The sequence below is a fragment of the Panthera tigris genome, chromosome E2 (assembly GCF_018350195.1).
Source record: "Panthera tigris isolate Pti1 chromosome E2, P.tigris_Pti1_mat1.1, whole genome shotgun sequence".
In the NCBI taxonomy this organism is placed as follows: Eukaryota; Metazoa; Chordata; class Mammalia; order Carnivora; family Felidae; genus Panthera; species Panthera tigris.
The window spans coordinates 48,086,847-48,112,021 of NC_056674.1; the positions used below are offsets into that span (position 1 = coordinate 48,086,847).

Consider the following 25,175-nt stretch of genomic DNA (forward strand, 5'->3'; position numbering starts at 1 on the left):
AAGGTGGGTGGGTGGGTGGGTGGATGATGGATGGATGGATGGACGGACAGGTGGACAGACGGACAGGTAGATGGACTAATAGATTTCCCAAGGAGGGAAAGTTTATGCTATGTGACTCCAACTTTTCCAGGATAATCATCTGCGGTGGGGGTGGAATGCATGAGGGTAAAGCACCATGTCTTTCAAGTGTTGCCTCCTCAGGAAAGCGAGCCCCAGGGAGGCTAGGGAAGACTCACAGACCTTCTGTTTCTGTCCATAGCTGCTCTGGTGGACCACATCCAGTTTGGGGACTGCCACATCGGAAACAGCTATAACGTGAGCTTCACAGTGACTAATCACAGCCAAGCGAATGTCATACGGTTTGAATGGCCCCTTTTAGCTACAGTTTGCTTTTCCCCACAGGTAAGTGAAAGCCAACTGCTGTTTTCTGGACTCCCTTAGGTGTGAGCCAAACCCAATTTGACTGTCAGTCTATCTTCATGAACGTGTGGGATGAGATGGATGGCTCTCAAGCTGAGAAACAGCCCAGGAACCATCCGTTACTCAGACCAGGTACCAGAGGACACAGTCCGTGTCCCCTCTGGTCTAAGAACAGAGAACGAGGTCTGATGAGACTGTCGCTAGGCTGAAGTTGAGGAATTCCATGCAAGTCTCTATGGATGAAATAGGTCCCAGAGTGGATAGGGATAGGGGCTAGGGTCTTCCTATCACAGATTGTAGACCTGTGTCTCCGAAGGTATATGTTCGTTAGAGCATTAGGCCTGCCAAAGTGGCTCACTGAAAGCTAAGATGGGGGTAGTGGGTTCTGTGGACAACTGAGATATAGCACATTTGCAAATTACATCTTTCTGTTTCTCACTCAGCATACTAAAATCTAGTTAACTTTATTTTACCTGGAATCCCTTTCAGCATCTCACAGCACACATTTTATGAATTGCTGGCCAAGGCTCAAAGTCACACAAGGCCTAAGACAATGTGGTAGCAGATCCTAGCCTCTGGCTACCTGATGCTTTTCATAGACAGTTTGCTGCTGAGTTCCCAGGACAATTCATATACCCAGATATATCCACTGCCTTCTGCCCAGTTTCAGTCACCAAGGCTATTCAAGCATAGATCTCTAGGGGGATAGAGCAAGGAAAGTTGGGGACCCTACTTTGTCACCTTTAAATCTTTGAGTGCCATCAGGAAGTTTTGCTTCCTAGAGGGATGTAAAGTGTCAGTTAAAGTAGACAGAGATAAGCTTCAGACAGTCCATTTATATACACCCACCCCCCCACACACACACATGCATATACCCCTCACCACACACACACACACACACACACACACACACACACACACACACATTTGTGGCCTGGGGAATACTAAGTTTTATTCACCCTTCACTTTCCAGAGGAAGGAGAGATATTTTTATCTGTCAGAAACATGATAGGACTATTATATATATATATATATATATATATATATATGTGTGTGTGTGTGTGTGTGTGTGTGTGTGTTTGTATATGATAAATCATAAATTATTTTATGCCTTAAACCAAACTAGATTTCCCATTTATCTGGTATACTTCAGGGAATCTCAGCCTTCTGGTTTTAGGACTTCTTTACCTTATTAAACATTATTAAGGAACCCCAAAAAGCTGTTTTTTATGTGACTTATGTCTATTGACATTTACCACATTAGAAATTAAAACTGAGAGGGGGCGCCTGGGTGGCTCAGTCGATCGAGCGTCTGACTTCGGCTCGGGTCATGATTTCTTGGTTCGTAAGTTCGAGCCTCGCATCGGGCTCTGTGCTGACAGCTCAGAGCCTGGAGCCTGCTTCGGATTCTGTGTCTACCTCTCTCTCTCTGCCCCTCTCCTGCTCATGCTCTGTCTCTCTCAAAAATGAATAAACTTAAAAAAAATTTTTTTAAGAAATTAAAACTGAGAATATCTAAAAACATGTATTTATTCATTTTTAAATAATAAACCCTTTAATGTTAATATAAATATCATATTTTAATGAAAATAGCTATATTTTTCAAAATAAAAAACGAGTAAGAAGAGTGGCATTATTCTGCAGTTTTATAAATGTCTTTAATATCTGGCTTAATAGAAGATAGCTAGATTCTACTATTTGCTTCTCCATTTGATCTGTTTCAATATCATATGTCATGTAATCTCTATAAAGCTCCATTGTGTACTCATGAGAAAATAAGAATAAAAAAGTCAAATAACATCTTAGTATTATGATGGATGAAAGTAGATCTGACCTTGTGAACTCCTGAAAGGGTCTTAGGGATCCCAAGGGTCACCAGACCACATTCTGAGAACTGCTAATGTACTGTGTACATTGGTCTATAATTCATATAGGTCATATTGATGAAGAAGCACAGGTAGTTAAGAATGTGGTACCTGGAGCCATATTGTCTGGGTCTGAATCCAGCTTTTCCAATATTCATGGTATGGCCACGAGCCAGTTACAAGTTTCCTTGCCTGTAAAATAGGAGTAATAGCTGTACATCTCACAGTGTTGTTGAATGGATTAGAACTGTGTAAAGGTTTAGAACAGTGCCTGAGGCAAGGAACAGTTTAATAAATATTAGCTGCTTTTACTATCATATTTCTATCTAAGAATCTCTTGTAGATATTTAAGACAATCTACACATACAGGTGTGAATGATGCATTTTTTGCCAAGATTTTTGGCTCTACCCCTTCTCTGGAACGTCACCATCAGGTATAAAAAGTCCTCAAGCTCAGATTCCCAAAAATACTAATATCGGGCTCTTCCGCAGATCGGCCACCTTCACCCTGGGTGTGCTAAGGACATAGTAGTGACCATGAAGTCCGAAGTGCCCATCAATCTGAAGAAGATGGGGGTCAAGTGCAAGCTCTCCAGGATCATGTTTCAGCTCCCTGCAGACCAGGTCCCTGATTGGGATGACCGCATGCGCACAGTCAAGTGGGTGGATGTGCTCAGAAACACACCCGGTTCTTTCGCTGCAAAACGAAAGGTGAGTGGGGACATCAGGTACAAATCTGACCAGGCCTGCCGTGGCTGGTGGTGCCTGCTGCTCTCCGGTTCAGTGTCTCATCATTTCCTTCCTTCATGGAACAAAAAAAAAAAAAGTTTGTTTCCCATTCTACATGACCTTGATTTGACCTTGATTTCAGAAGTGACAAACTGAACTGGCAAGTATGCCACCTGCCAGCCATGCAGCCCACACATCTTGACCCAAACCGCTTTAGTTTAAGTCTGGATGCCTCATGGAGCAAGTTCTCTCACCATCAACAGCATCATGGTTAGACTTTCAGCTATTCCCTTTTTCTGTCTGTGTCCGGAATTTGATTAGTTATAATCTTTGGTTCATGACAGAATCTCATCTTTGGTCCATGCGTGTCCCTCTTTCAACTAGTCTTTGGCTGGTTTCTTTTAATAATGTAATAAACAGAGATGAACTCACACTCAGTGTAGGAAGTAGAACATGAATTACCTGTGTGCTTCTCACCCATTCCATCCCCCTGCCTCCCTCTTAGACATAATCACGATCCTGAATCTTGTTTACTCATTCCCTTGATTTTTAGTTTTTCTTTCTTTTTCAACCTATACATTCTATTTTTTAAATATCATTTATTGTCAGATTGGCTTCCATACAACACCCAGTGCTCATTCTAAAAGGCATACCGTTTTGTTGTAGTTTCTAACTTTTAGTTTTTAAAAAACGGTTACTGCCTGTGATCCATATTGTTTCATGTGGCTATAGTGTACCCATTTCACTGCTATATAAAATTTCATTATTACTTATCATCCATTCTTCTTTTGAAAATTATTTGGTGTTTTCCATTGTGTACAGTGTTGCTGTGAACATTATTATTCATGTCAAATGGTATTCAATTGCAAAAGTTTATATTCCTAGAAGTGGAATTGCTGAGTCATAAGATATGTGAACTTCAGCTTTCCAAGATAATGCCTGTGTTTTCCAAAGTCACTGTACCTATGCACACTCCTATTGGCAGAGGGATCTTACTGATCCACATTCTCTACACAACTTGGCATTGCCAGACTTCTTGATTTTTTTCACTTAAATGAATGGGAAATGGTCTAATTTGGGATCTACTTTGCATTTCCCTAACCACTGGTAAAGATGAATATGAATGACTTCATGGCCTTACTAGTCATCTCTTATATGCCTTTTGCCTAGTTTTCAATTATGATGCCTGTTCTTTGTATGAGTTACTTTATTTTTGATAAAGTTTACTATTCCTTCCTATTATTTGACTCCAAATGTCCTCACCAAATTTATAGCTTATCTTTTCACTTTCTTTGATGTATCTTTTGATGAACAAAAAATATTCTTATTTTTAATATAGCAAAATTTATTAATCTCATCTTTTACATATTTTGTGTGTGTGTGTGTCTTCTTTTTAAAACTCTTCTCTACCAGGGAAGAAAAATATTCTTTTTTTTTTTTTTTTTTTTAGGTTTAAGAATTTTGCTTTTTGTATTTAAGCTCTTGGCCCACCTGGATTTTATGTATGGTGTGAGGCAAGGATCCAATTTAATGGTTTTCCATGACCTGACCAAATCCCTTTTTTGTTTAGCCCTTCTGTTTCCTAGTGATCTGCCATGACTCCCTTATCATCTAAATTTCATATATGCCTGGTATGTTTCTTGTCTCAGTATTCTACTTCATTGTCAATTTGTCTATCCCTATGCCAGTTTTACCTTGCCTTAATTTCCATAGCTTCATAATCAGTCTTGATATTTCCAAGGGAAGTCCCTCTCCCATACTGTTTTGTTCTGAAGTATTTTCATTATTCTTGGTCCTTTATTTTTCTATCTAATTTTGGAATCCACTTACCAACTTCTGTGGAAACCCTGATTGAAACTTGATTGGAATTGGATTGTATCTGTAAGTCCATTTAGGAAGGATTAACAATTTTACAATATTAATTCGTCCTTTCTATTAGTGAGTTTTATCTGTACATTTATTTAGGTCTTTTTTAACTTTTTTTTTTTTTTACTACCATTTAGTTTCTTTAATACTATTAGGACTCCTCAGGTTTTTTATTTTTTCTTGAGTCAATTTTATTAAGTTATTTTTCTATGAATTTGCCCTTCAACTAAGTTTTCATATGTATTTTCATAAAGTTATTTATAATGTTTTCCTATCATCTGTTTAAATCTATAGGATCAGTGGTAGTGTCCTCTTTTTAATTTTTGATATCAGTTATTTTTATTTACTCATTTTTTTCTTGATCAATCGCCCTGAAGACTTTTTAAGTCATTCCACATAAACATCATTTGGCTTTATTAGTCCTCTCTGTTCTCAATTTATTTTCTATTTCATTAATATCTGTCCCTAATTTTATTATTTCCTTTCCTCTACCTTCTTTATAGTCCATCTAACCCCCAAACTAATATCTCTGTAGTCCTGATGCTCTTAGTAATTTGTTTCCTTTCCCATATAGGAGTCATTTTAGGTTTACCTTAATCATTTATTCTGGAACTGGAATCATTTATTCTGTAAGTTGGTGTTAATTTGCATGGGTAAAATACTGTTACCGCCTACCCCTTTATTCTTGGGAGTCAGCTAGCTCTGCCTTTGTTACAGGTGATAGAGACGGATCCTGAGCCTGTTCACTCAGTAGTAGAAGAAAACTACCGAGAACTGCATCTTCAGATCAGTGCCAATGTGAATTTTGCTTCATATCAATGCGAAACAAGCAATGTGCACTTTAAAGAAACACTGGTTTACCAGACCCGAGTGTTTGAGTGAGTCTTTGAAAGCCCCCCAGCACTCACAGAGAAGTTCTTTCATTTCATCATTTGCCTATTCCTTTATCAAATACTTATTCACTGTTTATGACAGCATATACCAGGCATCATAGCTATGTAGCATGCACCAGAGGAACTCTAGGGATGCAGTGAAACATTCAGATCCACAGAGCTATTAAAGTTCACACCTGAAATCAAGATATAGGCCAGGAAACACAGTCCACCAGGAGGGCAGCATCCGGCCATCAGCTTCAGTAGGGATGGTCCTTGAAGCAGTCCACACCACCACCCAGTAACCACTCTTTTCTCTCCAACTCCAGGTGACAATATCCACACTAGTGGGAATGGGTCCATCTTAGCTCAGAAGCCCCACAACCAACAGAAGCCAATACTCCTCATAAGCACCCCATAGGTATAGCTTCCATGATCCTTATAAGAGACATGCCCAATTACAAGAGTCACTACACTCACAGAACCCCAAAGCTATGGCTTCCCTCCAGGGAATCATAATTCCCTCCAGACCAGATGCAATTTACCCATTAGGGGTCATGTAACTCTAAACAATGTTGCCTAATAATACAGCTGATATTTCTCCTTTATCAGGTTTCCAGGGAAACAGCTAGAAAATTTATTCAAAGTCAAAATTGTCCTTAGAAGGAAAAGGGTTATGTTAACTCACATACAAGAATATAAGGATGTCATGGGTCCCCCTCTTAAAGAGCTCATGGGGGGAATGGGTGAAAATAGGTGGTTGCAATATGGTGTCCTGTGTATGCTGTGAGAGTACCTGAAGCAGATGGAATATCAGGGAATACTTCCCAGATGAAGCAGTGCCCATTCTACAGGATGATTAGGAGATAGCCAGGTGAAGAAGTGAGAAAAAGGGGCCTTCTAGACAGAGAAAGCAGCATATGCAAAGACAGAGAAAGACCATTCTTTGAGAATTACGAGCACAAAAATGTAAACCACTGACATTTCAACTTTGTAAAAATTGGTAATTAACTTGTTCAACTCAGTTTGCATTTGTTACACTTTAAGTTTTCAAATTATCATAGAACCAAAAGAAATAAGGGAGGAAGTGGTACCTTCTGTTGATAGCCATTTCACTTAAAGCTGGGGTTGGCAAACTATGGCCCGAGGACCAAATCCAACCAGCTGCCTATTGTTGTAAATAAAGTTTCTTTTGACCCACAGCCACATAAATTCATTTATGTGTTGTCTATGGCTGCTTTGGTACTACAACAGCAGAGTGAGTAGTTACTACAAACACCGATGGTATGCAAAGCCAAAAAACATATGCTGTGTTGCCCTTTGCAACAACAACAACAAAAAAGTTTGCCAACTCCAGTCTGAACTAAGAACTTTTTTATCAAGAGTATTCTGTACCACCAAGATTTCTCCACTTTATAAATATTGTCTTTAGGATAGTGGCCAGTGCTCATACTTTTACACAATAAACATAAGCCCCTGAGGTCAAAGCCCTTGACTTTGGGCATACCTGCACAGTCTACCTGGACCAAATAGTGGAGATCTGATCCTTACACCCTCCCCTAGACCTACACCCCCCTCCAAACTCAACTCCAACTACTTCACTAAAACTAGTAAGACATTTGTGTTTTCTTCTCTAACACAATCATTTTCCTGTATCAAGGCCTCATCCTTCTGCTGTGATTGTGATCAAGTTTAAAAATGATTCCAGAAAAAGCTTCTATTTCCTGGTTCTTGTCTTATATGCAGGGAAACTTGAGGCAAGAAAAGTCTCTACTCATTCAGAATTTGAGACAAGTCTCAGTCAATGAAGGAATCTCAGGCAGGGGTCAAATGGCTTCCGACCACAGGGACATTGTTTCCAGTGGGAGATGTTTCAGTAAGGGAGGGACTGGAATTTGCACCTAAAGAAAGTACTGTCATGGAAAACACATTTTGATTCCTCTCTCGTGGGAATTTTTCAGAATTATAGCAAACTCATGCTGAGAGCTCATTGCATAGGGTGCTGGTACTGTGCCAGATGATTTAAAGTGCTAAACATTTGAATATTTTTACTTTTAATAGTAAATAGTGTTTTAGAAGGAGATATAACTAGCACAGCAAATGCATGATGTCAGACAAAATGCTTAAAACTTGCCTTTTGAAGAAATGTTTAAGAAACACAGTGACAACTTAAAATAACAGTATAGATGATGTGTAGACAGGAAAAAAATCATCGACAGCACATTTCTCAAATCCATTCTCTGATCTATCTGCAGGCTTGAACTGACTAATTCAGGAAACGTGCAGCTGGAATTCAATTGGGTCTCAGAAGAGACTGCAAAGGCTGTCAGCTTTACAATGCCAGATAACCAAGGTAAACACAATGATAGGAAAACTCCAGGGCTTGAACTGAGTCCCCAGTTAGTAGGAGAGCCTTGTTCATGGAGAAATGAGCACTGGTCCAACAGCTCCCTCAGTAGCCAAGGAGAAACAGAGCAAATGTTTCATGGTGTCTGCAGAGCCAAACAGGCCTGAGAAACTCAAGAGCTGACCTCTGTCCTCCCGGAGCCTGGAGCCTAGAGCCTAGCCTTCCATTAGGCCAGCACCCCAGTCACTGACCCCTAGGAATCTTGTCTTTTAGGCCTTAACCTCTTGGGAGATTACAGACCCTTGCAGAAACTGATGAAAACTATGAACTTTCTCCCTGGAAAATACACACCCATACCGAATGTGATATATATGAAGCACTTGGAAAAAGACTCAACACTTGGTAGACAAAAATTCATTGCTGTTGTTGCAGTTTTGGAGATTCGCAGACCTTTCAAATGGGCCCCCAGATTGTGAACCCCTACTTTCAAACAATGATTCTCCAAAAAATTATATTCACAGCCCGTTATTCTTGAGGCAGAAGACCCACAGACCTCTCTTTGGCCCACCCCCTGAGCCAAAAGGAAACAACTTTGAAAAATTGATAGAATTAATAGAAGTATTTTTCATGAGTCTCCTGTGAGAGATATGAGCCAATCCCTTACGCTTAGTGCCCAAAGCTAAGTATTTCTGGTGGAAGAGGTGAGCCCACAGAGGGACCTGTGAGTGGGCTGCCTTCCACCTGCCCTCCCACTGCAAATAGAGAATATCATTGGCTCTCTGTTTTGCCCCCAGGTTCTTCTCAAAAAGACCAAATTAGCCAGGGCACGCTGCACACGGTCAGTACTCTGGACAGCGCCACGGACCACTGGAATGAAGTTCCCCCCACGCCCTTCTCTGTGGAGCCTGCCTCAGGCATTGTGCCTGTGGGCAAAACTCAGAAGCTCAAAGTGAAATTCTCCCCGCTGGAAGTTGGAGACTTCGAGAGCATTCTCTTCTGCCAGTAAGAAGATGTGCTCTCCAGAGCAAAACTCCACATCTCCTACCCTCTCTTCTGTCCCAGCACCACCACCATTCTTTCCAGCCCTGGGCCCCTCCATAGCCCCCTGATTGTCACATTTCCCATTGGGAAGATTCCGAAAGGCCAGGATTTAGAAGATAAGGAGAATTTTTTCTTTTGTATTACTCACCAACACTCTCTAGACTCTTCCTCCTGCCTATTACGCCCTTCCCAGCCACACACAGGATTCCACTGAGCAACAGAATGGCTGACAGACAGGTAGGTTCCAGTCCTTGGGCAAATATGAACTTAGGAAAACTTTCTTATACCTTTTCTGAGACTTGGTCTCCTCATATGTAAAATGGAAATAACAATACCCACCTTGTACAGTCATCATGAACATTAAGTGAGTTAAATCAAGTGAAGACTTAGAACAGTACCTGGCACATAATAAGCACAATAAACATTACATAGCCATGGTGGTGGACCTGATACATAGGTGAGGAATAGAAGGGGCCCAGACCCAATTCAAGAAATCCAATCCAATAACATTTAGCAAGTCCATGATGTGTTAACCACTCCCATGAAAGATCCATACAGAACACTTACCTTACAGAGGAATTGTGTAAAACATGGTATGGGGTGGCAGAGACCTATGTGAGCCATAAAAGCCTTGTGGAGCCCCTGCAATTACACTGCAGGGACCCGTCACACACCTGGGCCTAAGCTTGATGCTGGGACTAGAGGTCTACTTACATCCAGTTCACTTTCTCCAAGGGGGCTCAGGATACTCGTTTAGAATTTCTGTGTCAGTTTTCATACCCCACTAGATGCCTGTGAGAGGGCCCAGAGGGCAAGACTCTGTGCTCATTTTATAGCAGGGAAAATTTCTCACCACTGCTGGAGGGAATAACTTGGGGCCATACTTAGATACAGAGAAAGAACCAGAATTCATCCTCCTCATACTCAGCCCATTCATGCATTCATCCACTCAACAGTTCATGAATGAACACTTACTATGTATCATGCGCTATTCAAGGCATTTATATTATGTTGTTGACCAGGATAGACCCAGTCTCTGCTTTCATGGAGCTCACGTTCTGGTGGATATAATATTCATTTCCAACCAACTAAGGAAGTGGTGATTCATCTAAAAATAAATAAGAATAATCTTATCCTTACAGGATTCCCAACCTGCCACCTGGAGAGCAAGGCCCAGTCCTATCAGCAAAAGGGCGGAGCCTTTTGCCCTTCTGCCATTTTGACCTAAAACACTCAGACTACATCAGTGGTCATCGGCGCAACCCAGATCTCCGAGGACCTTCTGGTGTGGCTCTAGATTCAAACACCCGGGTGATTGAGTTCACCAGCGTGGGCATAGGAGGGAAGAATATCCGGTAAGTTGCTTATGGTTTGCATTGGTTCTTATCAGTGAGTTCTTCTAAAGAACTTAGAGGAAGAATTCAGAGAAGTCAGTGAGGCTAATTCCTAGAAGCAGGTTTGAAATATTGGGGTTGGACTTTAGAGAAGTCCATAGTAAGGAAGTCTATAGTAAGGAAGCTGAATTTTGTCTCCTTAGTTTTGACACTGGGGAAATATGGGAGACATAAAAATGTAATCCCTGACCCCCACCTTAACCACAGAGGGTCGGTCATTGGGACAGAAGGGCCCTGGATGTCATTATTCCAAAGTCCAGAACTCTAGCCATAGTTTGCCCCTCCCCCCCCCCCCCCCCCCCCCGCCAAATGAAGTGCAGTTTTCATTTCTGTGGTAATATAGTATGCAGACAAGTCCTGATTCCTAGATAGGGGGACTGTGCTAGGGAAGGTCCTAAGAAAGTTTCTCTAATTCTTCAACCCCCATTTCACTCTCTGCTGTCAATTCTTCCCCCTCGGCCAGGACTTTTACAATCCTGAACCCAACTAATAGCACCTACTCCTTCTCTTGGATCTCTGAAGAAACTGAAAGTCTCCAGAACCCTCCAGCCTTCACATGCCTTACAGAGAAGGGCTTCATCCACCCTGAAAAGAAAGCGGAGGTATGTGTGTGTGTGTGTGTGTGTGTGTGTGTGTGTGTGTGTGAGAGAGAGAGAGACAGAGAGAGAGAGACAGAGAGAGAGAGACAGAGAGAGAGAGAGAGAGAGAGAGAGAGAGAATCAGGACCACTTGACTCAGGGCATTGATCATCTTCTCCCCTTCTGCATAGCAAGTGTGCTGTAGACCATAGAGTGAGGGAGGACAGCCTAAGGGTGCATCAATCAACAAGTATTTCCTGAGTGGCATATATGTTAGGCAATCCTCATGAACAAGACAGAACTGAGCTCTCTTGGGTGGCTGTAGAGAAGTGAAAAGGTCTAGTATTTGCAGTTTTAAAAAACTGAAATTATTAAGCAGGAAAGAGGAGCTGGATACTAATACCTGCAGACTGTAGGACTCATAGATTACTCTCTGAAGACTTATTTTTTCCCGAGGGACTGACAGCAGTAAAAGGATACAGATGTATTTTTACTTGGTCGGGCCAAAGGGTAAAACAGAAAAGTGAGTCATGTCCCACAGTGTAGTCCTCGTGTTTACACAGTGGTACAGGGTACAGAGTCATACCTAAAAAAATGTGATCTCACTGGCCAAAACAGATCTATGGGCCTGTATCCTGTAAGTTCTGCAGAGAATCTTGGAGGCAGAAATAAATTCATGAAACAGAAATCATGCATTCAAATGCTTTCAGGGAGGTCACACAAATGAATGGAGCAAGCCAAGGGGACAATGATAGGGACTGCTGAGCACCAGCACCAGCTGGCGATAGTGCTTCTCTGTCAGATGACCACCACACAGACAAGTTGCCAGTGTTGCCAGTTCTCCCAAACTTTTTGCGAAAAGCCAAAATTCCATATTTCTATTGAAATCTCTCTATTTTTACATGTCAAACAAAGACATGGTGTGAAATATGGCAGCACAGCCATCAGAGGCTCTGATCAGGCTGGACCTCCTTAGGAGGACCTGTGGCAGGGCAAAAAGACATTGATATTGCTGGAACAGCCAAAATCACATGCCTTCACAGTAGAAAGGTAGACAGTAGAAAGGTGGAGATGACCTGGTAATGCCAACCATTGTAACCCCAGCACCAGTAAGCCTCCAATGGCATGTGGAGTATGCAAACAGAAATGTCTTTACCACTCTTTTCCAAATGGTCTTCTTAGATTGTCTTCCAGTTCACGCCTTTCCATCTGGACATCACAGAAGCCTTCTGGACTTTCTTAATCCCTGAACACAACATCACAGTCCCTTTCCTTCTGGTAGGCAAAGCCACCGACCCTCTCATCAATCTGGACAAGTCACATCTCAACTTCAGTTGTCTCCTCATTGGTAAGGCTGCCCTGTTGGTTTATGTTTAGACTTGGCATGACCTCTCAGGGGAAGGGGTAGGACTGACCCCACAATGAGCTCTGGGAGCAGACTTGGGTGGGGAACTTTTTCTGGTACCTTCCAGAAGCATGTCAGAGGTCTTCTATCACTATTCACAAAGCCGTAAATTATTTGTCTTTCAATCTGATTTCCATCAGGTATCTTCTAAACCCACACGTTAATAACCTAAGGAAATTTAGGAGACTTGCTACAAATCACACTTGTTAGATTCCTTGAAGGCCTGGACTGCCTATGTTCATTTCCAGAGGCTCATGTTATCCCCATCTTACTTGTATGTGCCTCAGAGCATGGGCTGTATTTGTATGCCTCTCAGTATGAGTCACAGTGGTCAGATTTCTCTGCCATCCTTTCATGCATTCATTCAGCTCAACAAAATATTACTAAGCCCCTTGTGTGACCCAGGCACTCTCTTGTGAGCTGAGAATGCCATGGATAAAGCCACAGTCCCCACCCTCATGGTGGTTACATTCTAGTAATAGGAAGTAGACTACCAAAAAAGAAAAGATACAGCATGTCTATGTTAATAAGTATTGTAAAGAAAAATAAAGCAGGATATGGAGGACAAAGAATGCCAGTAGGCAATGGGGAAGTAACATTTGATCAGAGACCTGAAGGAAATAAAGGAAGTGATTGCCAGGTCCCTTATCACATGGATGTGGGGTGTGTGTGTGTGTGTGTGTGTGTGTGTGTAAAATATAACTAAAGCCAGAATATATTTTAGTAACTCATTAGATTTTTATATTTAGACAAGTAATATTCTTGTAATAAGTCAATCATTCTGTTATATAAGGAAATTTTTAATGTCTCTCCATCCATCCTTTCCATCAAAGGAAACCACATTAACAGTTTTTTTATGTAATACTTCCATACATTTCTTATACTGATAAATATAAGTAGGTGGGAGGAGTATGGTGTTTTGGAAGGTTTTGAACAAATAAGTGGGCAAGTTAGCATAAGAATAATAACAGCAGTCTTAACTATATAGAAGACACACTGATGTTCACCAGAGGGGAGGAGGGTAGAGGGATGGCGATGAAATAGGTAGTGGGGATTAAGGAGTGCACTTGTGATGGGCACCAGGTGATGTATGGAAGTGTTGAATCACCATATTGTACACGACTCTAATATAACACTGTATGTTAAATAACTGGAATTAAAATAAAAAATAATAGAATAGAATAAACAAATAAGTACAGCAAGACAAACAGAATTTGATCTAGGAATGTAACAGTGGTGCATTTTAGTATGATTATATCAACAGATTAAAGAACAACCATGTAATGAATGATATGAATGTACACTAAAAAGTGATTGCTAAAATTCATCAGACATTCTCAACAGAAATTTTAACAGTAAGATAGGAATAGAGGGAAAAACTTAAATAAAGAAGACTAACCAAAATTAAGAAGCAAATATTATCTTGTAATAAACTACTAAAACTGCTGCAGTTAAAATCAGGAATTAGGAAAAGATGCTTGTTATTATTGAATACTTTCTTAGTGGTTTAGCAAATAGAATAAAACAAGAAAATTCAGTAATTGGCATAAGCATTAGGGGAAAAGAGACAAAACTATCTCATTTGCTGTTGCTGGTGACCTCATACATAGAAAACCTCAAGAGGCTCAAGAGAAAAGCAAAACAAACCACTAGAATCAACAAGATAATTTAGTAAGTGACTGGATGCAAGACAATTATGTAAAAATCAATAGTTTCTCTTTCTTTTAGCAATAAGCACCTAGAAACAGAAACAAAAAAAAAATCCATTCAATATTGACAAAACCTATATAATATCTAAGGATAAATGTAACAAGAAAAGCACAGGATCTATATGAATAAAACTATAAAATCTTATTAAAATGCTCCCAAAACAAGATTTGAACATTTACCTCTCAAAATTTATCTCTCAAAATTAAATGCAAATGCAATCACGTTCCAAGCAGAGTCCCAACTGGTATTGCCAGATAAAATACAGGATGCACAGTCAATTTTGAATTTCAGATAACAATGAGTAAGTTTTTTTTTATGTCAGGATAAGTATGTCCCATGCAATATTTGGGACATACTTATACTAAAAAATATATGTATACTTACTAAATCTGGCAACCTTAATCCCAAAAGGATTGGGGGTGGGGGGGATATTGGATAAAACGATTCTAAAGTTTATGTGGAAAAAAACAAATGTTGTACAATAGTCAAGGAAAGTAAGAAAAGGCAAGATAGTGACAGAAGATGTATTAGGGCCCTGTCAGGACCCTCGTGACATTCCTGAGCTCTGATGCAAAAGAGTTCAATGCAGGGACTATTTACAAAGATTGGGACTGAGTTAAGGGGCCTACTAGGGACTAGGGACGGCGAGGCCCTCACTGACAAAACTAGGAAGGCATTGGGTCCAAAGGAACAAGGAGAGAAAATAGTATCATCAGAATCACCTAGGACAGCTGTGACCAAGGCAGAGGAGCCACCTAGCAGCAGCAGGCAATTGATAGAGTAAAGTTCTAGAAGGAAGAAGTGGAATCCTCCTGGGTAGGAAGGTCACTTGTAGAACAGAAGGAAGGAAGAGAGGTGGTCAAAGACTGAAGAGCTTGGGAAAAGAGAGAAAAGAAGTTGAAGGATTTCTTCTAAGGAGGTTTCCTCTTGCCTGAGGAGCAGTATCTGCCCAGATACTTTAGGAGCAGGTATGAGGTCTTCACTGAGGGCTGATGTTTCCTCCTCAGGCAGAGAAGCCAGGGAGACCGTGCATATCATCAACAAGGAGGAGCAGGGGTTCCATTTTGCCTTCCAAGACAACTCCCGATATTCTGAAGGTTTCAGCAACAACCTGGTCATATGTCCCATGGAAGGTTGGATCCCACCACTGTCCAGGTAAAGAAAAGGTTCCCCAGGACTACACCCTCCCAAGGTAGTAGGGGTTCCAGGCCTGCCAGGAGGATAAGTTTTCCTCAGAGTGCTGTTGCATGTCGAGATTAATGTTAACAATCCCATCTCTGTCCTACTATTTCTCATTGTTCATTTTCCTGATAAATTGTAAAGCCCTGAGAACTTTAAGCCTTTTTCTCAATATTTTCTCTCATGCTTATATTCTTTTCCTTGATATCTACTATATTTGTGAACTCATAAGGCAGTGCCCTACCGTGTCTGGCAAACCTTCAAAACTCATCATAATTTGAGGTGGTGATACTCTTTCCTCATAGTGTGTGCCAATCCACTGGGCTCATATTCTTTAGCAGGTTTTAGCAGGTTGGCCTAGTCAGCTAATCTGCTGTCTTCTTCCCCAACCAGGTTCCCAATTGATATTTTCTTCACACCAAAGCAGGAAGGAGATGTGAACTTTAATTTGATCTGCAATGTGAAAAAGAAAGCCCACCCTCTGACCTTAAATGTCAAGGCTGAGGGCTACACTATGAATGCAGAGGTCAAATGCAAGGACAGGACTGGCTTGATTACTCCCCTGACTCCCAACCAGACTACCATTATCAACTTCTATGAGGTAAGAGTGTGAGAGAGCACTGATATGTCTCTCTCTCTCTCTCTCTCTGTCTCTCTCTCTGTCTCTCTCTCTCTCTCTCTCTCTCTCTCTGTTTCTATCTGTGTGTGTGTCTGTGTGTGTGTGTGTGTGTCCACTCAAGCTGGGAACGGCAGTATAAGTGAATGTTAGCTGAATCTCACTGTTTCAAATGCCAGAGAGACCAGGAGAACAGAAACATGCCAGGAGCAACTCCATCCTCCAAATATATATAGTTTTAATGTGAAAACATTTCTTGTTTTATTTTTCAGGGGTAGAGAGATGGTAGGGAAGGAAACAATGCGTATATTAAACATACAGGAAGGATGTTTGATTACCAAGGGAGGTCTAAGAATTAAATTGCTATCGTACTCTTCAGGTATGAGAGGCCCCCAACACTTCATAGCTCTGGCTGGAATACTTGACCATATTAAGCTAAGGATACTCAACTCACTAACATCGTCTGCCATCCCTATTTCCCAAAGGATATTTTCCCCCAACATGTTATGTTGAATAGACCCGAAAGAATAGAACCATGGTTTGTATTTATTCCATATACTACTCTGTTCTCTGTCTCTCAGGTGGAGTTGAATGAATGTGTTCAGTGTGAACTCAGCTTTATCAACACTGGCAAGTTCAGCTTCAGCTTCCAGGCAGAGCTATCTGGCCCCAAAGCCCTGCTGCAGTACTTGGACTTTTCACCCATTGATGGCAGTGTGGATGTGGGGCAGAGTGTGCACGCCACCTTGTCTTTCCAGCCACTTAAGAAGTGTGTCTTGAAGGGCCTGGAACTCAGAATCAAGGTGAGACCATTTAATATTGCCAGACACTGAAAGCACTCACAGCACTCTGTCTTGAAGGATTAATTCTCCTGTGTGCTCCTTGTCTTCTCCACTCTGCCAGAAGCTCCTGGAGAGCGGTTATGTTGGAGATAGTCCCATAATCTCTAGTATAAAGGCCTCATTCACAGTTGAGGTGCCTGGTGAGTGGCAGTTGAAAAGCAGTTCACCATCCATGCACTAGAATACCATGCAGCCATTAAAATAAATAAGGGAGACAGATGGGAGATGGAAAGGAAGCAAGAGAGACAAAATATCTATAACATTTTCCAAGATAAGCTAGTGAATGAAAAACCAAGGAATTGTGATGTCCACAGTAATGGCTGTGTCCTATGGTGTTCTTCCACAGTGATGAGAACACTGGCAAAAAAAAAAAAAAAAAACAGCAAAATCAACTTTTTTAGAACTCTCAAAATCAACCAAAGGCTTGCAACAATCCTAGGAGCATTTATTCAAGAAAAATAGCTGTACTGTGTATATATGCCACATTTTCTTTAGTTATTCATCCATTGAAGGACAATTAGGTGTTTCCACATCTTGACTACTATGAATAGTGCTACACCGAACATGAACATTAACAAGTGTTAATATCTCTTCAAAATTCTGATTTAAATTCGTTTGGATAGCACAACCAAACAAAGACACCACAAGAAAACTACAGGCCAATATCCCAAATGAACATAGGTGTAAAAATCCTCAATAAAATACCAGTAAACCAAATCCAACAATACACTGAAAGGATCATACACTACGATCAAGTGGGACTTATTCCTCAGAGCAAGGGTGGTTCAACATACAAAAATCAATTAATGTTATATCTGACATTAACAGAATAAAAGATAAAAGTCACATGAGCATCACAATAGAAGTGGCAAAAAGCATTTGACAAAATTCATGACCAAAAACTCTCAACAAACTAGGATTAGAAGGAAAGTACCCCGACATAATAAAGGCCATATATGAAAAGCTCACAGCTACCATCATATTCATCAGTGAAAAGCTAAAAGCTCTTCCTCTAAGATCAGGAACAAGGCAAGGATGTCTACTCTCACCACTTCTATTCAACAGAGTACTGGAAGTCCTAGGCAGAGCAATTAGGTAAGGAAAAGAAAGAAGATGTATCCAAATCAGAAAGGAAAAAATAAAATCCCTGTGTGCAGACAACTTGATCTTCTATGTAGAAAACCCAAAAGATTCCATTAAAAAAATCTCTTAGAATTAATAAAATAATGCAGTAAAGTTGCAGGATACAAAGTCAACAAACAAAAATCAGTTGCTTTTCTGTACACTAACAAGAAACTGTCTGAAAAGAAAATTAGTGGGAATGCAAGCTGGTGCAGCCACTCTGGAAAACAGTATGGAGTTTCCTCAAAAAACTAAAAATAGAACTACCCTACCACCCAGCAATTGCACTACTAGGCATTTATCCATGGAATACAGGTGTGTTATTTCAAAGTGACACATGCACCCCATGTTTATAGCAGCACTATCGACAATAGCCAAAGTATGGAATATATATATATATATATATATATATACATACACACACACAATGGAGTATTATATATATATAATATATATATAACATATATTATATATATATAACATATATATTATATATATATAACATATATATATAATATATATATATATATACACACAATGGAGTATTACTTGGCAATCAGAAAGAATGAAATCTTGCCATTTGCAACTATGTGGATGGAACTGGAGGGTATTATGATAAGTGAAATTAGTCAGAGAAAGACAAAAATCATGACTTCACTCATATGAGGACTTTAAGAGACAAAACAGATGAACATAAGGGAAGGTAAACAAAAATAATATACAAACAGGGAGGGGCACAAAACAGAAGAGACTCATAAATATGGAGAACAAACTGAGGGTTACTGCAGGGGTTGTGGAAGGGGGGATAGGCTAAATGGGTAAGGGGCACTAAGGAATCCACTCCTGAATCATTGTTGCACTATATGCTAACTAATTTGGATGTAAATTTTAAAAAATAAAAAAATAAAAATAAATAAAATTAGGAAAACAACTTCATTTATAATACCATGGAAAAGGATTAAATTGTCAGGAATAAACTTAACTAAGGTGGTGAAAGACTTGTATACTGAAAACTATAAAACACTGATAAAAGAAATTAAAGACACCAACAAATGAAAAACATTCTGTGTTCATGGATGGGAAGCGTTAATATTGTTCAAATGTCCATACTGCCCAAAGCCGCCTATAGATTTAATGCAATCCCTATCAAAATCCCAATGGCATTTTTTCTTTTACAAAACAGAAAAACAATTCTACAACTCATATGAAACCACAAAAGACCACAAATAGCCAAATCAGTCCTGAGAAAGAAGAACAAGGCTAGGGACATCACACTTCCTGATTTCAAACTATATTACAAAGCTACCAAAATCAAAATAGTACAGTACCAGCATCGAGACACACACATAGACCAATGGAACAGAACAGAGCCCAGAAATAAATGCACACATACATAGCCAACAGATCTTTGACAAGGGTGCCAAGTTTACACAATGGAAAAGGAGAATCTCTTCAACAAATGGTGCTGGGAAAACTGGATATTCAGATCCAAAAGAATGAAATTGAACCCTTCTACACCATGGCGAAAAATCAGCTGAAAATGGGTTAAAGACTGAAATGTAGGACCTGAAACCATAGAACTCCTAGAAGAAAACATCGGGGGGAAGTTCATAACAACAGTTTGTCAGTGGCTTCATGGATATGACACTAAATGCACAGGCAACAAAAAACAAAATAGACAAGTGGAAGTACCTCAAAATCAAAAGCTTCTGCACAGCAAAAGCAACAGTCAACAGAGTTAAAAGACATTGTCTTTTTATTCATATCCTTAAGAAGAAGGCAACTGACAGTTAACCAGGAGGTACAGCAATTGGAATGAAGGTCGGTTTCTAGCCGTTCCATAATTTAGATGGACATTAAGTCATAGCACAGTCTAAAAAAGTTTTTTTTTTCAATTAGAAAAAAGCAAAGCTGTAACACTCTGAGCCTGGAACTCGGGGGCAGGCTTGTAGCCATCTTCCCTGAGAAGTGCCATCCCTTTTCAGAACTGTCTTTTTCAGAACATTTGTGTCTTACGGCAAAAAGAAACATCACACATCATAGTACCTTCCTGCTCTACTTGGCATAAAAGTTTAAGGTGGCCAATTTTACTCCTTTTCAGGGAATCAGTCACCAAATGCAAAGACTTTAAAAGCCTAACCCTTAAATAAGAAATTGTTTTTCAATTTACAAAGTCATTTAGGAAATCTTGTACCAATGACTATTATGTTTATTCTAATGATGTTTAGAATGAATAGTGGATATTTTGTTTTAAATCAATTATCAACTTAAGAAATTTCATATTATAAAGTTTTTGAAGAGCAGAGTAAGTTCCTGTCCCCTCAGGCATGTGTATCATCGTATGGAGAATTCAGAGGTGACCCATATTCTAACTTTCCACCCTTTCACCCTGACATATGGGCCTTTGACCTCATTCTTGTCCTTTCCTGGTCACAAGGTGGCCATCCCACCTGCAACCCCATGTCTGCATTCAGAATGGAAATACGAGGCAAGAGCCCAAAGGCAAACACAAACAAGTAAACAGACAAATTTTCCCAGCAAGACTTTGCCTCTGTATTCAAAATAGGACATCCTCTTGTCTTCTTCTGTTTACATCCTGATGACCAGAACTGTGTCCGATGACCACCCTTGGGGGCAAGGAAGGATAGGACCTCGGGTATTTTCACCTAGGTCCCCTGGCAACTACTCAGAGTCCTGTTAATGAGGAAGCCTTGGGAAGCAGGTGCGGGGTGGTAACTGGCAGTCCCTGCCACTCCGCTCCGCTTTCAGGCTGACTCACTGCTGTAGGAGGCAGCGTGAGGCTGGCCTGCAGACTGTCCCATTTTGCTTTGCAGGCCAACAGACTTCTAACCTATGAATCAGAACCCCTACAGATGGTGTCTTGGGACCCATTTTTTTTTTAAGCACTGACCACTCTCCTCCTTCACCCAAGGACCTGAGGAGTCCTTTGCTACACCTCTCTAATCACCCTCCACCTGCATTTCCGCCTGCAGGTCAGCCACGGCCCAAAGTTTACATGCAGCATCTTGGGCTGTGCTGTGAGCCCGGCCGTTCATTTCTCCTTCACCAGCTACAACTTTGGGACCTGCTTCATCTACCAAGCTGGCATGCCCCCATACAAACAAATGCTGGTTGTCACCAACAAGGAAGAAACACCCATGAGGTAAGCAGACTTTCCAGAGCTTCCAGATGATTCTGTACCTCCTTGTGGGTTCTACAGCCTCCACATAGGTGAAGTCCTGCCAAAATAGAAAAAAGAAAGATTATGGGAAAAGTCAAACCCAGTTGGGCATGAATCCCGCATCTGCTTTCCCTACCACTAATACTGACACTTGGGTAGCCAGGAGCTGCTCTGCTGAAAATCTTGAAGTGAGGAGGGCAATGCCAGATGTAATGAAGGTGGAAACCGAGGCTTGGAGAATTAAAAAGTGACTTCCTCAGGCCATTACTTTGCAATAAATGACAGATATATACTGAGCCTAAGTCTTTTGATTAAAATCCGGCCTCTCTGCACCATCCCTATGTAGAATGTTCCAGTCCAGGTTTCTGGGCCTTATCCCAGACCTATCAAAACGGAATTTCCAGAGACCTGTGTTTCCTCAAAGCTCTTTCCTAAAGGAAGGAACTGTTACACATCTGTGCTATCCAATATGGCAACCTGTAAGTACATAAAATATGCCTGGTGCGACTAAGGGACTGAATTTTTCATTTTTTAAGTTTCAATTCATTTGAATTTGAATTGCCACATGTGTCTAGTGGCTACCATATTGGAAAGCACAGGCCTAAGTTCAAATCCCAACTCTTCCCTAGCTGTGTGACCTGGGGCACATGGTCTAACCTCTCCTTTCCTGGGATGGGGGATAATAATAGCTCCTCCCCTACAAGGCTATTAGGAGGGTTAAATTAGTTCCTCTAGAGAGAGTACTTAGAATAGTGCCTGGACCATAGCAAATGCTCGGTTATGGTTATCCGCTGCTACTGCTACTGTTGCAGTGATGATAACTATTATCCTGAATGGTGAGTTACAAGAGTGTCATGTGATTTTAAATGCTAATTAAAAATCTTCCCTGCATGATTTAATTCAAGCTGAGTCCTGTGTGAAGGCATTAAGTTCTTTTTATTGGCCTAGCTGGACTCCTTCTCTAAATACCTGGAAGACAGACAAGAAAGTATTGTAATGGAGAGCCCTAGGGCCTTCCTACGCACAGGTTGACCAGAGTAGACATGATCTTTGAAGATCCCATGTGGTTGAGCAATTAGTGACAATAAGAATGGCTCACCTTTATGGACTGTCTCCTCTGTGCCCTGTGTAGTGACTGGCTTAGTCACTCTATTCCATTTAATGCTCAAAACAACCTTATGAGGTTGTTAATGCTCCAAACAACCCGGTTCTACAGATAAGGAAACAGAGGCCCAAATGAGCTAAGTAACTCTTCTAAGTTCTCACGGCTAGTTAGGGATAGAGTCTGGATCCAAACTCCTGTGTCTGAATCGGGAACACATACTCCTCTCCTCTGTGCTTCACCACCCAGTGACTTTAGGAAACACTTCCTTATAAGAGGGTACAAATCCATGTGTGACCTTTTCAAGAAAGAGGATAAATAGAGTGAAAAGAACCTTGAGCGAAGGGCCATGAGACTTTGTGTTTGAGGCCAGGTTCTGCCAGAATCTCAGGGTGTGATTTGGGGTAAGTAACTTGATTATGCCCAGGAAAGTATGGGCTGGATCACTGCTGAGGTCCCTTCTTCCGTAGCTCCAGTGCAACAGGGCAGGAAAGCAGCTCACAGAGACAAGGGGACAGAATCAGTCTTTCTGGGTGTCTTAAATGTGTTTTTTGACCTCCAGCACAGGCTGGTACTGGAGACCCTCTTACTTGGTAGACAAAATGGAAATACGTGGGCCTTCTAACTTACACACCTTCCTCCTGATTTTCTCTAGCTTAGACTGTCTATACACCAATACTGCATACCTCGAGGTGAACTTCCGTGTTGATGTGATAAAGCCAGGAAAGACACTGGAGATTCCAATCACCTTTTATCCTCGAGAAAGTATCAATTATCGAGAACTCATCCCCTTTGAAATCAATGCGCTCTCACAACAAGTAATTGAAATCAAAGGGAAAGGCACCGAGATGAAGGTACGAGACTGTTGGGGAGATCCTCAGCCATGGCAGCCATGCCTTTTTGCCCTCCCAGCCACCTTTGCCCCTCCCACTCTTCCCTCTCCACCTGTCCTGCCCCCAAGCTGCGTTGTCAGAGGCCAGCCAGTCCCACCCAAGGATGACCTGTCAAATCTGACTCGAGTGAACCATAGACCGTATTCAATACCAAACTTTACTATATCATAGGGTACAAGTAATCACAGGCATTGGAGAAACATCTTTTTCTTGGAAAAGTTTGAGACTGTCAGATGCACAATCCCAAACATGTCCTTCTCTCACATTAGGGCATGTTTTGTTTCCACGTTTAATAGACAAGATCTGTTTTGAATAGCAATTCATTTTAGATATACACACAGACATACATTTCAATTGTGGAACATCTTTCTTTAATGCCACATTGATTGATATTCTTGAGCCAGGCGCAGATCCCAGGATTATATTTGATTGAGGGCATTTCTTCTAAGTAGGTGCTCCTAATGAAAGTCCTGCTGCTAATCCCTTTCTCCCCACTGTCTGGTAAACATGTAAGGTGTCTGTTTGGTTGGTATATTTGCATTTTAATAGGAGATTTTAGAAGACTAAAGGCCTTCCAAGATGCTCAGGAATGCATGGGACATTTCAGCAACTGAGAAGGTGGGAGGGGTGTGTTCCTGGCAGCCTTCCCATCAAGCTAGAGGAATGACAAGACATTGCCACCTGGTGTTGTCTGTACCCAAGCCAGAGATGGGGTCTCTTCTGATATCACTGATCCGTTCACTTGTTCCTTTTGTCACTCACTCATTTTGCACCCATTTTGTGCTAGGTACTTTGGGGGAAATCTGGAAGGGACTTAAATGAGTTCTCTGACCTCCAGAAGCACAGGCTGCTGTTGGAGACTCTCACCTTTTTAGACACCATGGAAACATGCGGGCTGGATATAAAGAAAGTTGAGAGGCAGGGGGTGTGCCGTTTAGTAACTGCCTAAGTGGCTGCTGCTCGTTGTGTGTCCATGCCATCCTGAGGGCGAGGCCCAGCCTGACCTTGATCTATCCAGGCCAACATTTTGATCAGTGCCTTAGATGAGGACTTGGAAGTGTGTCTACTCTTCCACCTCTGCCTCCACCATTTTGTCTGTGTGGCCCTCATCTGTCCCTGTCCAGCCCACCCCACAGATCAGCAAGCCAGAGCAATCACAAAACACACGTTTGATTGGGTCACTCCATGCTTCGCTGGCCTCCCACTTGTCCCAGCTCAATCCCTGACCGCCTCCAAACTTGTCTTCTCAATGTGCCCCTCTTTCCCAGGCACAGGCCTTCCTGGGCCACTCCTCTGACTCAGGGCCTTGCCACAGGCTGTTGTCTCCCCCCGCACCCCCGGGTGGCCTCCAACCCCATGCCCACCCTGACTCAAACAGACTAGATGGCACCCTTCCTTTAGCTTCCAGGGTAAATATGCCTTCCCCGGGGAGATGGCCCCAGAACCCCCAGCCAGCTCAGCCCCTGCAATATGTTCTCACAGGACCCTGAGCTTTTCTGTCCTGTCTCCTCATCCAGTTGTGATTATGTAGTTGCGTAGTAAGCTGCTTAGTGGGTATTGTATGCATGTGTTTACCAGGTGAGTGAACGCCCATCCCATATGAAGAAGGCAGGACACTGACAGGAACCACCATTGCCTCACCAGGATAGGTGTATGATAATAGTTTTTTTCAAGGAACTGATGAACCCTCCCTCTCTCCTCTCTTTCTGGTTCCACAGATTTTAGTCCTAGATCCGGTCAATAGGATTGTAAAGTTGGGAGCTGTCCTGCCAGGACAGGTTGTGAAAAAAACGGTTTCCGTCATGAACAACAGCCACGCCCCACTCACTTTTAGCCAGACAGTCCTGTTCTCGATTCCAGAACTCCAGGAACCCCAGGTTGGTGCCCAGGGCTCCCAGTGGGCTTCTTATGCTTCCCAGTGACATGGGTGACTAGATGACTGTGCTAGCAACACAAACAGCTCACACTTCTCGGGCATCTACCATGCACCAGGGCATTCTAAGAGCTTACCCC

General features: G+C 41.5%; 1 protein-coding gene across 13 annotated transcripts in view; it reads left to right on the top strand.

The window, feature by feature from the left end:
- Positions 1–25,175, top strand: part of HYDIN (HYDIN axonemal central pair apparatus protein) — a 441,202-nt gene that overhangs the window by 390,428 nt on the left and 25,599 nt on the right. For 12 of the 13 annotated variants that reach the window (XM_042967954.1, XM_042967958.1, XM_042967953.1 and 9 more), the window contains 14 exons: positions 260–402; positions 2,778–2,996; positions 5,598–5,758; positions 8,008–8,105; positions 8,894–9,101; positions 10,283–10,495; positions 10,998–11,136; positions 12,295–12,460; positions 15,235–15,382; positions 15,800–16,007; positions 16,604–16,825; positions 20,980–21,149; positions 22,925–23,123; positions 24,881–25,039. In XM_042967954.1, the coding sequence (XP_042823888.1) occupies positions 260–402; positions 2,778–2,996; positions 5,598–5,758; positions 8,008–8,105; positions 8,894–9,101; positions 10,283–10,495; positions 10,998–11,136; positions 12,295–12,460; positions 15,235–15,382; positions 15,800–16,007; positions 16,604–16,825; positions 20,980–21,149; positions 22,925–23,123; positions 24,881–25,039 (2,453 nt within the window). Of the gene's footprint in view, positions 1–259; positions 403–2,777; positions 2,997–5,597; positions 5,759–8,007; positions 8,106–8,893; positions 9,102–9,301; positions 9,378–10,282; positions 10,496–10,997; positions 11,137–12,294; positions 12,461–15,234; positions 15,383–15,799; positions 16,008–16,603; positions 16,826–20,979; positions 21,150–22,924; positions 23,124–24,880; positions 25,040–25,175 lie in introns of those variants that run through there. The other variant, XM_042967965.1, reaches the window with a different exon arrangement.